This window comes from Protomyctophum parallelum, assembly GCF_964188405.1.
Source record: "Protomyctophum parallelum genome assembly, chromosome: 4".
In the NCBI taxonomy this organism is placed as follows: domain Eukaryota; kingdom Metazoa; phylum Chordata; class Actinopteri; order Myctophiformes; family Myctophidae; genus Protomyctophum; species Protomyctophum parallelum.
In genome coordinates, this window is record NC_139700.1 from 37,493,594 (window position 1) to 37,510,400 (window position 16,807).

Consider the following 16,807-nt stretch of genomic DNA (forward strand, 5'->3'; position numbering starts at 1 on the left):
AGTGCCCTGCTCAATGTGTTGTATTTACATGGTTCATTGAACGGGGTTCAACTCCCTGCAGTGCCCTGCTCAATGTGTTGTATTTACATGGTTCATTGAACGGGGTTCAACTCCCTGCAGTGCCCTGCTCAATGTGTTGTATTTACATGGTTCATTGAACGGGGTTCAACTCCCTGCAGTGCCCTGCTCAATGTTTTGTATTTACATGGTTCATTGGTCCATGGTCTCAGAGGTCATTGAGCGGCGCGCTATAGTGCGCGATTCTTCATCATTGTTGAGGATTTAAAAAAAGGTGAAAATCGCGGAAAAGTGAAGGGCTATAGTCTATGGTGTCGGACTGCATACTGGTCAAGGTAATTTATACTGGTCAAGGTAATTTACACTGATCAAGGTCATTTATACTGGTCAAGGTCATTTATACTGATCAAGGTCATTTATACTGGTGAAGGTCATTTATACTGATCAAGGTCATTTATACTGGTGAAGGTCATTTATACATGTCAAGGTCATTAATCCATGGTCTCGGAGGTCATACAATAGTATGTCGTTTTTTTTCGATTTCGGAGGATTTGAAAAAAAAAAGGTGAAAATCGCGGAAAAGAGAAAGGCTATAGTCCATGGTCACGGACCGCATACAGGTCAAGGTCATTTATACTGGTCAAGGTCATTTATACTGGTCAAGGTCATATATACTGGTGAAGGTCATATATACTGGTGAAGGTCATTTACTAATCTTATGAAGGTCATTTATACTGCTCAAGGTCAGTGATTGATTGATTGATTGTCGAATTACAGTACATTTCAAGCACAAACTCAATACTAAAAAGTTCCAGCATGTGTCTCCACAGTAACCTGAATAACAAAGTGTGAATGTAGTTTCTAGGTGAAAGTGATTTTTTAATTTCCCCATTGACATGAATGGGAAAAGGCAAAAATTCACATTCAAGTATTTGTTCCTCGGAGACTGTAATCACTATAGTTACAAAACTTTTAGGGATAATTCAACATAATCCCTAAAATTATTTAACCCTAAAATTTTATCGGTCGGCCTCATGGTGGCGCTATAACAGCCCACTTTACCTTTTGGCTTATAACTCTTGAACCGTAGGTCGTAAAATAAAAAATATTTTTTCCCTGGATTCCTTGGGTCATGACGCATCTCCCCATATAGGCCACGCCCATTTCCGCCATGATAGATTTTCCGCCATTTTGAATTTTGTCCAAAACACACAGAAATCGGCACACGTGATCTCTGGACCCATCCAATTAAAACTGAACTGAACTGAATTTTGAAAGTGCGTATCGTTCGGCCGTAATCGTCTTCCGAAGTTAGTAGGAGGGGCCTATATCACAAAAAATGCCATAAATCACGAACGGAATGTCCAATCCATCCCACATTTCAATCACATGTCCGGGGTGGTTCAATCAACCAAGTTCTAAAAGCAATTCCATTTTCATCCATAGGGGGCGCCGCAAATGCGAGAAATGTAACCGTTTGTCGCAAAAACATGAATTTCGGGGGTTAAATCCCCTCCGAATTACTTACGCATGATCTAAGGCGTGACTTGAAATTGTAATTGGCTGGCAATACTAGTGGGAGGGGCATATGTAAGCCACTGCGGCAACCACACTCTGCAAATTTTTTAAATTGCGAATTTGCTAGTTTTAGGTTAGTTTTGTATTAGTTTTAGTGTGTTTTAGTGTTGTTGTCAGGGGTCAAATTCGAACATAAACATTACTTATGCCTCACGAGCATTAAGGACTAAAACTAAAAGATTTTCTCTGCAAACCACTGATGCTACCAAAAGTATAAAGTCATACCTGATAATGAACCAACTGTCAGCTATGGCAAAACTGTTTGTTTACTCTCCTAACTGATGAAATACATTTAGTTTTAGTCATATTTTAGTCATCTGAAAGGTTTTAGTATTCGTCTAGTTTTGATTTTGTCGACAAAAATATATACCTACCAGTAAGACGCCTGGGGGCAAGGTCGCACCTGGGTGACAGCAGACTGTTGGACGAGTGGTGGCACTTTGGAATAGGGGTCAGATCAACATGGAATGAATTCTCTACTGGCCATATAAGGAGCATGTCTTGAGTGTACAGGGTTTGATGAGGTCAGATCAACATATGGACTGTGAGAACAGGTCAGCTCCATACAGTATATGGAGATCTAAGGGTGGTACATACATACACACACACACACACACACACACACACACACACACACACACACACACACACACACACACACACACACACGTGCATGCACACACACAGACATTCACCAACACTGGGTTCCAGAGACGACAACCATACAGCCCACAGACTAAGTAATTCCCTTGGACTGCAATGGGACCCAGGCAGAACTTAGCCGAAATTAGCCTGTTCACTCTCTGCCTGCCTGGCCTTGCTCTCTCTTTCCTGTCCCGAGCGCTGCAGGAAGGGCAGAGGATCGTGGGAACTGGCGGCCTGAGAACGTGTTAACTCTGAAAGCTCCTTCCAGGAGGAGGACAACGTGACAAAAAAACCCTGAAAACTGCAAAGACGAAAGGAAAGAAAGGAGAAACCCAGGAGGAAACTGGAGAACAATGGAGAAATGGTTGTTACACTACCGCCAGGGCCCACTATAGACAGGCTAGGCCAGACTGGGTTTACTTTGGGTGGGAACCTAAAAGCCTTGTTGTACTGCAGAGGGAACCCAGCCTGTCCAAACTCATTGACAAAAAACAAGACGTAGTTCCCACACTGACCTTTCCCACGCTGTTGCCCGGCACAGCGTGTTTGTGTTTGTCTCTTGTTGAAGCGCTTCCCCTCGGACTCGGATAAGACAATGAAAAAATAGACTGGATTGTTTGTCTTTCCTTATCATGATGAACTTGTTTTGCTTTTGCCGTTCCGTTGGAATTGAGCCCCTTTTTTGATTTATGGTTTATTTTATTTGGAGATATTTCAGTGGTTTTAATTGTATATAAACATTGTTTAAAAAGCAAATTCCTTCCGACCCCTCTGTTTAGTTCTTTGTAGACCTATGCTATTTGTTTATTTTCTGTTATTTCTAGTATAGGTACTAGTATCAGTATAGGTACTATATAGATCAGAAATGCAGGTTTCTGATTCCCACAGTTTTGTGACCACGGGTTCATAAAATAAACATTTCAATATACATGGGAATGTATGTATTCTTGTCTGTCAAAACTTCCCTTATGAGACCCTCCAAAGACTTTATAACTGTTTCTCAGAATGTCACCAGCCAGCCCCTTCCTCTTAAAGTCAGACACAACCCCTCTCAAACTGTTTATATAGTTGTCTCCTCCAGGCTGAAAGTATGGGGAGAGAGTATGTTTTGCACTCCATCCGTGTGTCCGTCCGTCCGTCTGTGTACAGCTAATCTCCGGCACCATGAACCCGGCCACCAACAGGTGGATTTTTGCAAAACACATTTCTGGAACAAAATGCCTCAAATCATCCAATTGCCATCCAAAGAAGAAATGGCACCCTTTTCACATTGGCCTATTAGAGTGCCACCAGGAGGCCACAACCTGACCTGCCCTGGTGGAGACCTGTGCCCCAGGGGAACTTTATCTTGTTATTCTTAATTTCACGATGATAGTGATTCTTGGATAAATCCTATTAGCAGACCTTGTAATCTTGTATTATACTGTACTTTCCCATGCAAACTGTTAAAGTATTCAGTCAACCAGTTATAATTATATAAGGGACATTGTTTTGTTGATTAGGGATCCATTTCATATCAGCTAAAGACCCTGTGAGACATTTCAAATGTCATGAGACTATCATCAAGAAGGCCTGTTGGCTCAGACCAGAGCCATACAGTAAGACAGAGTTACGACAACTCAGTTCACTTCATTGGAGACTCATTGGAGTCTATGGGCTTGCGCGAGTACACGAACCACGTGACCGGGCTGTTTTCTGCCCCCTAAATGTCGTAACTCTATGGCTCTGGCTCAGATTAAACTCATATTACTGATGATATACCAAGCTGGCATTCAGGCCTATTGGAGACATTTATCATCTAATTTCATGAATTTAAATAAAGCTAATGTCTGTTCAATTTGAAAAAAAAAGCAGCCCGGACCGCTGCCGTAGCAGTTTGGGCACAGAGCCTGACAGTGTGTTGCGGGTTCGAATCCCAATCATGACGACTTTTGCTGTGAGTAATTCACCGTTTCTCTCTCCCCGTTTCCTGTCAACTGTACAACTAGTGTTAAGTGTATACTATCAATAAAGGCAGATAATTTAAAAAAATAATGAAAAATACTTTCTGGGAGCCAAACAACTGTAAATCATAAAACATTAACCAAATTTCCCAGCAAACTTATTTATGGACAATATGTTTTGCTTATTTTTTCATTGAGAGGCAAACCCCATGCTGTCATAACCTGTGAGTGACCATTAATACAGGTCATTACGCCTTTATAGAGTTGTGACACTGTCCTACAGTTTGACCCCTATTACAGTCAATGGTGTGACCACTGCCCTTTCCGAGCAAGTTCGCTAGCTATGCTTCGTATTGTGATTCTTGTCATCTCCGCTGACAAAGCCAACTTTACAGGAAGCTATGCCAGATATGTCCGGGCAGTCACTGCCTTTCCACTATATGTAGAATAACAGTTTCATCAGACAATCCCTGATCGCCACAAACAAGACCAAGGCGAACAAAAAGGGGGATTTGAGCAAGTCCATGGACAGCGGTTGTGCCGACTCCAGGGAAATTCTTTCCATACTTGCCTTCTGGTGAGTCACCCTACGCCTGACTGCCCATGGGCAAAACAAGGGCCGGGAGTGTAGGTCCAAACCGTCCAACGCAAAACACAGTGTGTATTTGGTGATGTGTGTTTCTGTGTCAGGTCATTGGAGGTTTATTTTGATATGTTAAATAAGAAATCAAATATTTGAACTGTATGTATTCATAGACCTACAGTATGACATAATTGCTATCACTATTTATTCATCATTCCAGCTATACAGAAATGTATCTTACTTAATTATGTTTTGCCTTACTGGGGTACAGACCGTCGACAATGGACCTCCAGAGTTCTCGGTCACTGGCGTTCTTTACTATCTGCGACCAGGTGTATCTTGGTGTCTGCCTGGAGATCCCGCTGCCATGTTTGTGGGCTGGCCTCTGTTTCTCTCACCTTGAGGGTGAGAGCCTGTCTGGTGGTGTGTCTCACTGGTTTGCACAGTTTGTGCCCTATCCATCTCCATCTTCTTTGTCCAATTTTGTCTGCTGCTGGGAAAACAACAAAAATGTATCACCAGCTGAATATATGCAGTTGAGTTATACAATATTTGGGGTGTAGTTGGGTGTAACACCAGGACTGCTGTTAACACTAACTTGTCATCAAGTAGCCAGCCAACATACTGTAGCTGGTCACGTGCCACTCTCATGCCCTCCATTGTTGGCTGAGTGTAAGGTGACCTGGAAATAAGAGGCTTTTACAGTATATTACCGTATGTACATCCACAGCCTTGCAACATATCACTGAATGATAACAAAACATAAACAACCTCTCATATGGCAGCTACTTCGGTGAAAGTGCTTACAGTATGTATACTTCAACTACCGCAAACTAGTCTTTACCCAAACTAATCTCAGTGACTGTCAGAGCGAGTGAGAGGATGAGATCTCAGGAGTCAGGACCATGCAGCAACACTGGACAAGCAGAGGTCATCTGTGTTTAGGAATAACAGCTCTTCTCATGATCTCTTTTGCAACGGCACAGCCATATTTCCGGAGCATCTGCCTCAGGGTGATTAATTTGATCTTACAAATACATTTTTTCATGTATTGCTGATGTGCAACCACCTAGTGGCACACTCAGGCACACCTCACAAGTCTCAAGGCCTCGCTCTGTCACTGCATTTGCCTTGTTGTTGTTATTTGTGGATGTTGAGTTCACAAAAACATGCAATCTCTTCCCCAGCCAACCTGTAGAAAACAATATACTGTGTATAGATGGCCACTCCAGACCCATTGTCTTATAGGTCAGTAGTTCTCAACCAGTGGCCCTTGAGGTAATTCCAGGTGGTCGCCAGCTAAATGATGGAGAGTGGTAACCAAATGGACACTTATTAGATCTTGAACTATTGAGAGGGGGGGGGGGGGGGGGGGGGGACATCAAAAGAAGTTGAGCTGCAGGGCGTGTCAGGGAGACGTCCCTGTTCACTGCCCTGCCACCAGGAGATGGTCTGGATGAGGGGCGAAACATCTATGAACGGTGGTCCTCACTCAGCTGAAGACCATGCAGCCTTTTTTGGTATGCGGACAGATTTAGGCCTGGCTCAGGGAAGAGGACGCCCCTGCCATGCATAGTCCACCATGGGCACCGTTGGAGGTGCGACAGGCCAAAGGCCTTTGGAAGGAAGTTATTCAGTATGAACTAATGTAGACCCTACTTCACACAGACTGTGGAAATATTCAAATCATTCAAAATGATATTCAAAGTTAAGGAGCATACAGAAAATAAATGTCATAAATTTCCATATGGCCCAGGCCGTGGCGTAACGGTCTGGGCACCTGACTGGCAGTGTGCCGCGGGTTCGACTCCCGAGCCCGACACGGCCTTTACTGCATGTCATCCCCCCATCTCTCTCCCGTTTCCTGTCAGCCTACTGTCTGTCCCTTCAAAAAATCAATAAAAGGCGTAAGCCGCAAAAAAATATCTTAAAAAAAAAAGAAAAAGAAAATCCATATACAAAACATTGTTGAAAATATTTAGCTAATATATCTCTGCTGAAACCAACACACAGACGTAAAAAGGTGTTCAATAGCATTGATCTAAGGAAATAATTTTAAAAAAAAGATCAAAAATCAAAGATTTAGTTAGGTGGTTTCTTCCGGACGAATATTATTTAAAAAAAAAGAATACTAATATATTGTAAGTATGGTAACCTATACTGTATGTAGTAGGGGTGTAACGATACATTTTAACAGCGATACGTATCACGATACATTTTGACGATACGATACAAACTAAAATGATTTCCATTTCGATTCTTGAAATTAAAAAAGATTTTTCGATGCAGTTACTATGGTTACACCCCTAGTATGTAGCCAACATTACACTTGCAATATATAGATAGACAATTAGACATACTGTATTTCTTTAATCTTTTGTGGGGGAAGTGTGACGGATATGAAAACAAAATCCCAACACAATAGCTATTACGGTATCTACAAATAAAGGACTTACCGGTTTAGTGTTTCTCATCTTGATTTCCCTGGTTTATTTTTTCCTCTACAAATGTTTTCCTCTCAAACCAGATAAACTCCTGAGAAACATGTCATATCCGAGATGTGCAGTTGTGGGAAAAGACTCACAAATGTTTTACTTACTGTAAAAGTATCAATATTGCAATGTTGAAATACTGTTACAAGTCTAGAATTAAAATAAATACTTGAGTAAGAATAGTACTCATTATGCAGAATGTCCTGTTTCACAAGGTACTATGTAACGTACAGCTCTGGAGATGTAGTCCAGTTACCATGTAGGACACCGCTACAGTAACATGTGGTGTGAGGGAGACCTCTACAGTCCTGTTAAAGTCATTGTCAGTTTACTAGTATGTACAGTAGGCCTATGCCAGCAACAATATCAGCTTAGTGTAACTATGATAAAAGGTTTTGCACACTGAATGACTACAATTTTCACTCGATGGCATCATAAATCAGTCAAGTTTCAACCCTTTTCATAACAAGGTCCACTATTTATTCTGCATTGGATCCAGACACCTTTTGACGAGATTTAGCCTCTCAGACCCAATTCCATGCTGTAGCCTATTAATGTTGGTACCATAGGAGCTATAACAGGCAAACGTTCATCAAAATAATTCTACATTCACCAATTGTGTAGACTTCTTGTAAATTATTAAATAGATGTTTAACAATAATTTAACTCTCGAGTGTCATGTTAGCTCTCTCAAGAGTTAAAGATCTAATAAGGGTACAAGTACAGTACTATAAGTCCAATATAATTACTGAATTTTGCTGAGCGAGAAGTGTCAGTCCAGAATAAGTTCAGATTTTTTATATATAACGACCATACCTTCAAATTAATGACTGATTTAACCTAAACTCATGATTCTTATTCTAATAGGTAAAGAGAGCAATGACATGCTCATCCCAAAAACAGGTTTGGGCAGGTGCTGAGTGATGAACACCAACAGCATACAGAATAAAAAGATAACGCTTGCACACCGAGGGCTCCCATGCAACAGCTTTCATTGCAAAAACATAATATAAAAACATTGTAGTGATGTTTCAAGCGCAAGGCTCTTCTATAAACAGAATGTAGTCTGAAGCAAAATGTTACAATAGTCTTTTTTGGTGCAAGAAAAGCATCAATCGCATTGGAGCCCTCAGTGTGCAAGTGTTTATCTTTTTCTTCTCATTCTAATAGAAACATTGGAATACAAACATTCAGTTAAGAACTGAAACAGAAATAAGTGTACATTTCAGGACAGCTAGATAAGATAATGGCAGAAAAACGTACTCTCAAAACCTTTAACAAAAGTTGGATCCTTTATTCAAGATTTAATTTCTTTCTTTACAAAATATGCAGAGAGCAGTTAACAGTGCAACATGGAATGCTCGTTGTCGGTAGAAGCTGAACTGCCATGATTGTTTCGCTGTGTTCTCTCATTTGTTCTGGCGCGCAAGACCGGCAGTCGCTGCCTCCATATGGACCCAAGCCCTTCCATTTCCTCCTCCAACACACACCAATCAGCAGGTGTAGCTAGGAGTTACATATTTCCCTGACCCGCTCCCACCCAATCCCCAGTCCTGGATCCCACGATCCTCCTCTCTCCAGGAGAGAGCAGTCTTACTCCTTGGGCACAGCGAACGGTTTCTCGACCTCGATTACCCCGCTGTCATGGATGACGACGTCTTTAAGAGGCTTGTCCCGCCCATCGGTCTTGGTGCCCTCGATCTTTTTCACCACGTCCTGCGAGGAAGAGGATGAGGTGGAATAAAGAGTTTAGTCAGTGAGCTGGAGATCTAGCTTTTCTTTTATGATACAGTGAGTAGGACATGCAACAAGGTGCCAACAGGGAATCGAACTGGGGACACTGGTTAGTGCAGTTTTGAAAAGTTTGACTCACTAGATGGTGCCCATTGGGTACCAACCGGCTGACCAATGCAAAAAGGGAATGTATTCCCCATCCTGATATGCAATACCTGTTATCAGAGTACCTGCTGTAACCATTTGCCCGTCTGTGAACCCTTTGTGCCCATATGGAATGAATAGCATCAAAGCAGACTGCTGCTGTTGAGTCGCATTTCCCCAAAATATCAGATACAGTTGATCACATATCGTTGCTGTCGGGAGGAAACCACCAAACTCAAAATTTAATTTTTCTTTTGCATAAATCAGTGGTATTGAACACCCTTTATGTCCATGTGTTTCAAAAATATGAAACCAATGGAAAGTATTAAAAAGTGCTTCGGACAAAACCTCTCAACTCCATTGGACAATATATAAAGTCACAACACCAACTTTGATGAGGCAGTATTGCTTAGTTTTCAAAATATAAAAGTTTTCTTCCTTTTCAGAAAAATGAACATTTTGGAGTTGGGTCGTTTCTTCCCGACAGCAGAGATATTACGGAATACCCACCCATCCCTCCAGGATTTTCCCAAAGACAACATGTTTGCCATCGAGCCAGGGTGTCTGGACAGTAGTGATGAAGAACTGAGATCCGTTGGTGTCTTTGCCAGCGTTGGCCATGCTCAGCCAGCCAGGGCCGTAGTGCTTCAGCTTGAAGTTCTCATCAGGGAAGCGGTCGCCGTAGATGCTCTTGCCTGGGTAGAGAAAGAATAGTTAAAATGGTACAAAACCAGATGGCTAAAATCAATTTTTTGACAGCTCCCGGACATGTTTTGCGCAAATCAATTTTTTGACAGCTCCCGGACATGTTTTGCGCATGCGCGCAGTCATTCACTTCCTTGTTTACGGGCCAACAAATATTGCTCATCTCTAAATCTACGGCACTGTCCATGGTATTGATCAGAACACCGATGTTCTGTCCTCGTTTGGCACTTCTAAAGAGAGATCAGACTTGACAGCACGAGGTAGTAATGGAACATTATACCTCCTGGGGAGGGGGTTAAATCTGCCTCATCTGAAGACTGCTGGGTCAGCAGATTTCAATCAGATTTCAATCTTTATTTTGAAAAATTCCAGGGCATAAAAACTGTTAGAGCATCACAGCTTAACCACCAGAATAATTGTCAATCTACAAACGCACAATACCATTGCGTGACGCGTTGCAATGGGTTATGAGCTTGTAGACCACCCATTGACAGCAAAGACATTTGGTGTAGACTAGGAAAAGAATGTGACCTTGTAGAGCCCATGGGGACTCTGGTCAACTACGTATGCAGGGTTTAAGTGGTATTAAAACAGCAGCTAAAATCATCGGCAGCACAGAACTACCCAGTCTTCACAACATCTACACCACTCGTATGAAAAAAGCCCACAACATCATTAAAGACAGCCATCCCGCAAATGCCCTGTTCAAACCACTCCCTTTCAAAAAACGCTACCAGAGCATCAAATCTCACACCACCCATCTCAGTAACAGTTTCTTCCCCCAGGCAGTCAGGCTGCTGAACAGCTGACCTTGAACTGTATTGTCACTTCACTTGCACTTTTTTTGTGTTTGTCTTTGTCTCCACCAGGCCGAAGGCATGTGGGGAGAGTATGTTTTGCACTCCGTCCGTCCGCGTGTCCGTCCGTCCGTGTGTGTGTCCGTGTGTCCGTGTGTCCGTGAACAGCTAATCTCGGCCACCGTTAACCCGGTCGATGCCATATTTTGCACACACACTCCCTGGATGCCAACGATGAACCTCTGCCCCAAACTTTCCAGAACAGCCTGTTATAGCGCCACCAGGAGGCCGCTTTGTGCAAAACAAGTTTTTGCACAGTACACCTACAGATTTTGTCCAAACATCACGCAAATTGGTACACAGTCTCTCTAGAGCCATTCAACGAAACGGGTCTTTCAGATTTATCAGACTCCATCCTGATTGGTTAAGATTGGCTTCCAAAGTTCACAGGAGTGCTCAGTTTCAAACAAAATGCTGCAAATCATGAACACATCGCGTCATTTCCGTGAAATTGTGCACCCACATTCCCACTAGGCCGAGGACAAAATGCCACATGAACAATTTCAACTCAGCCTCAAGGTGGCGCTATAACTGGCCAAAAAGTGTTTTTACCTCTAACTGCACGGATCTGTGGATAACTTTGTATGCCAACTCCCTAGAGGCCAAGGAAAAACCTTTGCCTGGAATTTTTCACATCTGCTCTTTATAGCGCCACCAGGAGGCCGACATATGTAAAACACATTTTCTATTATTACTCCTTCAGATTTTATCCAAATTTCACGCAAATCGCTACACATGATCTCCATAGTCATGTGATCAAGACAGGTTTGTTTGATTTATCATATTCCATCCTGATTTGCCACGATTGGCTCCTACAGTTTTCAGGAGTAGCCCGCTTTGTACAAATCTCCACAACTCCTCAACGCAGCGCCCCATTGCGATGAAACTGTGCACGCATATTCACACTAGGTTGAGGAAGAAATCCTGGTGGAGACCTGTGCCCAGAAGGGCACTTTTTCTAGTTTTCTTTGCACTCGTTTGTTTATGTCCTGTGTATGCAAGACTGAGAGTGCTATGAGCAAAATAAATGTCATTGTATTTATACTCCATCTATACATATGACAAATAAACCTGAACCTGAGGAGGCCTTTGGATATTTGTCACTTTTTTGTGCAGACTTAATGTCATCCCCCTACTCTATCCACATTTCCAGTCTGTCCAAAATAGGCTAAAATGCCCCAAAATATCTAAAGATGTACAGTATACAGGTACATTTAAAAACTGTATGTGGTTCTGATAATTGTGCCTTTTAATGTTTTGAGAACCACAATTGTATCCACTCTTCCTCAACACATAGTGTCCCTGTACAAAGACACTTAAACTTGCAGTTTCTCAAGCAGAGTTAAAAGTACTGGTTGTACTGGGCAAAGTTGCTCATTGACAATGTTGGAACATTAGCACTGTCATTGTCTAAATAAATGGTGGAGCATCAGTCAAAGAGCTGCCTTTATGATTATATCTGTGGGCTGCCTTATGCAGTTTGGCTCAGCACCAGAGAAAAGGATTTGCATAAGAACTGTACTGGGCAGCACCCAGGAGTGAATTTACGAAACAGAGTGAGAAATGGGGCATTGCTGTTACACAGGGCAGTCACATTAGGCCAAACATTTATCCATGGACGAGTCAAGTCACCTCCAGTTCCATCTCCTCTGGTGAAGTCTCCTCCCTGAATCATGAAGTCTTTGATGCATCTGTGGAATTTGCTGCCTTTGTAGCCAAATCCTTTCTGTTCAACAAGTGGAAAGGGGGGAAATTAATTGTTGAGATCCAAGACACATTTGAATATGAGCCAATGAAATGCACGAAATGAGCAGAGAAGGCGTATGAAAAGTATAAAAAGTACACAGTAATTTAACATTGGGACTTGGGAGTGTAACCAAATGGACCTGGTCGTTCCATTTTGTGGTCTCGAAACACCTTCAGGCTACTGAGAAAGTGTGTGCATCACAGTGCATGTGTTCATGATAACGCTGCCAATTCCTCCGTCCGGGACAGGTGGACTGGGACTTGAATAACCCTGTTGCACGTCTTTTTTTAAAGGATATAAATATGGCGCATAACGGATAATTAGCCTGACGGTAACCGGTTAATAAAATGTCTCCCTCACACTGGATAAGAGCGATTGATAAACTAAATTTAAACAATTGTATTGTTCTATTCTACTAACATCCAATAATACTGGACACAGTATGTTGCCTTTTATACAGACCAAAGACCCTAAAATATCATATAAAAGTGTTGGATTGGGGGCAAGAACCTGTGACATACTAGCCTCATGTCCAGGTGGTGTACTTGTATGTCATCAAGCTGCCTCTCACTACAGAAATAAGAGATAGGCTCCTGACCTACAGTACAGCATGTTCCGCATGGCTCAGAGCCTCAGGCTACTTAGATCATGCCATGGTCAGACCGTCAGATACAGTTGAAACTACTGACTGGAGGTGGGTTATGGAATTTTTATAAATAAAAAGATAAGTCTTAAAAAGAAGAGAGTGGCCACACACTGATAGCCAAATCGACAATTATTTATTAGGACGCAGTACTCTGCATCCTAACAAATAATCGGCACTTTGGCTATCAGTGTGTGATAAGATTTTAGATGTTTCTGCCGTGAGCTGGCACCACTATTAAAACACATTTAGTGCCGGAAGTGCATCAAAATAGAAGCTCCGGGGTGCCAGAGTTTTCTGATCGCTCTTACTCTGAAAGCCATGAACCGGAAACACTTTCCTAAAAAAAGTTGACTTTACTAAGTGACTTCACATCCGATCATCTTAATATATTTTTTTACTCCAAAAAGCGTTCACATTTTGCGGTAGAGACGGATGAGGAGCAGAAATGAAGCGCCAGCATATCGATCCATTCATCACCACGGAGAGCGCCTTGGATTAGGAGATACGAGTCATTCTTTCCGCCGCGCTAACATGGGAGTCAATGACAAGCTAATTATTGCACTGAGCGTTAGCATACGGAAAGCGAAAAGCGAAATGCCAAAAAAAAAAAAAAAAATCTGAATATTCTTATCTCGCCCCGCGTCGCTGGGACGTCGCTAGGACGTCCACAGACGTCATAGGCACTAATATTTCGGGATCCTTATGACAGTCTCACACGTCGTACTGAAACGGTTAAGACTGGTGTGTGTATAGCATCCTCCTGCACAGTCTTATGGAAGTTTTATACCCTGAAAAAGGCATCTTAAGCCAAAACATTGGTCATCTTAAAATAAAGTATTTGCATCATGACTACGAGTTGTGCGAACTCTCCTTTCTGTTCAAGTTCATCTCCCGTGGTCAGCACGTCCCCACTATTGGTGTGCGCTCCTACCGCTTTTCTTTTTGGCTTATGGAAGTTTGAGAATAGATTTGAAAGGATTTCTAGCTTCTTACCTCCCCCGTCGCCAACTGGACGAAGTTCTCAACTGTTTTGGGGACAGTTTTCCCAAAAAGTCCAATAACGATTCTGCCAACTTCTTCATCTCCAATCCTCATGTCAAAATAAACCTAAAAGAAGAAAAAAATTCTTGCTTAAATGAGAAAATATGGAGTATAACTGCATTTTACTCTGAAGAAACTTTCCCTGTAGGTGTGCAAAAGCATTGTAGTCTTAAAACATGAAACAATTTTGCAACACGTTCCTCTGCAGGTTTCCAATGTTTAATTTATTACCATATGGGTTTCAATTAATGCAGAAAATAATCATATCTATGGATGAACCTAAAAGTTTCTTGTAGACTGAAACTTTATTGGTGTCAAAGTAAGAGAACAAGACACAAAGAAAGTTTCACGTTTTGTTCTTTGACCCGTCAATTATAGAACATTTGAAGCTCTCACATGCTTTTTCAAAATAATTTCAAGTGGTTCAAATATAATTTAAAAATCAGTAAAATGGTCACTCATGCAACAACAAAAAATCATTTAAATCTTCAACGAGAACCATGGATTTGTAGGGCTACAAGACGTCATCCCTGTAGCCACTCTATTGGATAACTTGGAATAGCTCGTAAAATGCTGGACCAATGGGAGTAGTGCACGATGCAGCTTCCTGCATTGTAAACGTGGCCAAAATGATTCTCCCCTGTAACCCAAATAACAAGGCAGGTTTGAAAACAGTTTAAGCGTCTGTATGCAGGGAGGATCATACTCATTCCAAAAGAAAACATGTTAAAAATTAATACAGCAGCAGCTTCCAGACGTGAAGCTGGTGAACACTTGGCCCCTTTCGGAAGTTCGGAACCCTGTGCATACCTTTGTATTTGGGATACCGCTAGCCGAAAGGGGCTACTGAACACTCTACACCGAGGGGAAAATAAATGTGTTAAGTGTATGCAGCTGGATTGGGATGGAATTCCATTCCATCTAAAGTAATTGATTTTTGTATTTGGTTTGCAAACATTTTAAATATATATATATATACACATTTTATATATATATATATATATACACACACATTTTTTTTAAATATATATATATATATATATATATATATATATATATATATATATATATATATATATAAATAAAAATAAAAGAGGGGGGAGAGAAAGAATTACCGGTAACCGTCCCCTTCACACTAGTGCCACGAAACCTAGCCTTGGGCTAACGACTTCTCGTGCCTGCAAATAACTAACGTCAACAACAGTAGGGTTGGAGGCATTAAATTGTTAATTTAGTCAATTAGCTTCGTCCTGACCATGACCATGGTCCGGACTCCTGACATATTAGCTATCATCTCACCAACACACAGGCCCTGATGTTAGCTAGCTAGCCTAGCCTCGTCAGCTGGACACTGACGTGGCTGTTGAAATGCTAGCGGCTATGGATGGCTTTCTAGCTCTTGATATGTGATCGTAATGTACGATTAGTGGCTTCAGCTGGTTTGCTGCTCCTACCTTGGCCGAGACTTTGGGTCCTTTCTTCTTCTCGTCGGCATCGGAACCGCTCGGGAACAGAAGGAAAATGACCGAGCCCACGATCACTGTCACGGCTACCAGGAACTTCATCCTCCTCTCGCAGATCCGAACCATTAACAAGGGCAGGGGGAAAGACGGCCTGTTTATTCTGTACGTTTATATGTGCCGTGTGGATGATGGGGAAGAAAGAGGAGGCGTCCCCTCCGGGGTACAGACTAGGAAGAAGATACCAAGGAGATATCAGTGACGTTGCTGATGAATAAGGGCCCATTGGCAACAAAGCACTTCCGTATGCCGATGACATCCCTGATGAATCCTTGACATCTTTATTCTGCACTGCAGGGGCTCACACCACACGCAGCTACGTGGAGCGTCAGAAAGAGATTTGATTTGTACTGTAGTCATCTGTCGACAGGCAGGAAACCACAAGGCGGAATCATATAGTACTGATTCCGCCTTGTGGTTTCCTGACAGAGATGACTACAAAATAAATTGACTAACAACTAGTTTTCAAAGAGATACCTGCCAGCCTAGTCTCCTGCCAGCCAGACGAGTAGGCTACAAAGGCTGAAAGGCATGCATTTACTTTACATCGCGCTCTCTAAACGCAAGTTCTCAGGTCTGGTGTTTGTCCTCGTCGTATTTTCAAATGGATTTGGCCAGGCCCGGCAGGCGGCAGGCCGCCTGGCATCGCCTTATTATCAATTACAATTGATCACCCCCCCCCCCCTTCCCCTCACTGTATATGTATCTTTTCCCTTTTTGCTTCCTATATGATGAATTCCTGTTCTGTTCTTTAGCTACATAGAAATGTCTATTTGTATGTCTCTAATTGTTTTGATGAATTGAACAATGTGGACCCTGTTGTAAACAAGTGTAATGCTTAATTGGGTCGTCCACTCACAGTTAACAGTCTTTGTATTGAGTTTGTGCTTGAAATGTACTGTAAATTCTGCAAACTGTTAATAAATATTTCAATCAATCAATCAATCATTGTTAAGTAAGGACCTCCCTCCTCCCCCTACACAGGTGGGGATGATCAAATTGGCTTTAAAAGAGGGACCTGCATCCCCAGTATGACTTTTTAGTCTCCTCTGAAAGAAGGCTACTGCCGAAACGCGTCGGCGTTCTCAAATAAAGATGAGAAATTGCATCTGAGGCTGAGCCATTTTTACCAGCTGCCATGTAATGGCTGCCTC

At 42.1% G+C, this 16,807-nt stretch overlaps 1 protein-coding gene across 1 annotated transcript; it reads right to left on the reverse strand.

The window, feature by feature from the left end:
- Positions 1-8,532: 8,532 nt before the first annotated feature.
- On the reverse strand, positions 8,533-15,799 carry ppib (peptidylprolyl isomerase B (cyclophilin B)). The gene is made up of 5 exons (XM_083763146.1): positions 15,588-15,799; positions 14,086-14,199; positions 12,332-12,425; positions 9,648-9,832; positions 8,533-8,975 (listed from the first exon to the last, which is right to left on the reverse strand). The coding sequence occupies exons 1-5, from the start codon at positions 15,720-15,722 to the stop codon at positions 8,853-8,855; spliced, it is 651 nt and encodes a 216-aa protein (XP_083619272.1). The 5' UTR covers positions 15,723-15,799; the 3' UTR covers positions 8,533-8,852.
- Positions 15,800-16,807: the final 1,008 nt, after the last annotated feature.

Bases quoted from the DNA above. Each gene is read 5' to 3' on its own strand.
- ppib (XM_083763146.1), bottom strand. From the start codon at position 15,722: ATGGTTCGGATCTGCGAGAGGAGGATGAAGTTCCTGGTAGCCGTGACA. The intron at 14,200-15,587 runs GTAGGAGCAGCA...TTCTTCTTTTAG, and splicing joins GACCCAAAGTCTCGGCCAAG to GTTTATTTTGACATGAGGAT. The intron at 8,976-9,647 runs GTGGGTATTCCG...TCTTCCTCGCAG, and splicing joins GGAAAATCCTGGAGGGATGG to GACGTGGTGAAAAAGATCGA.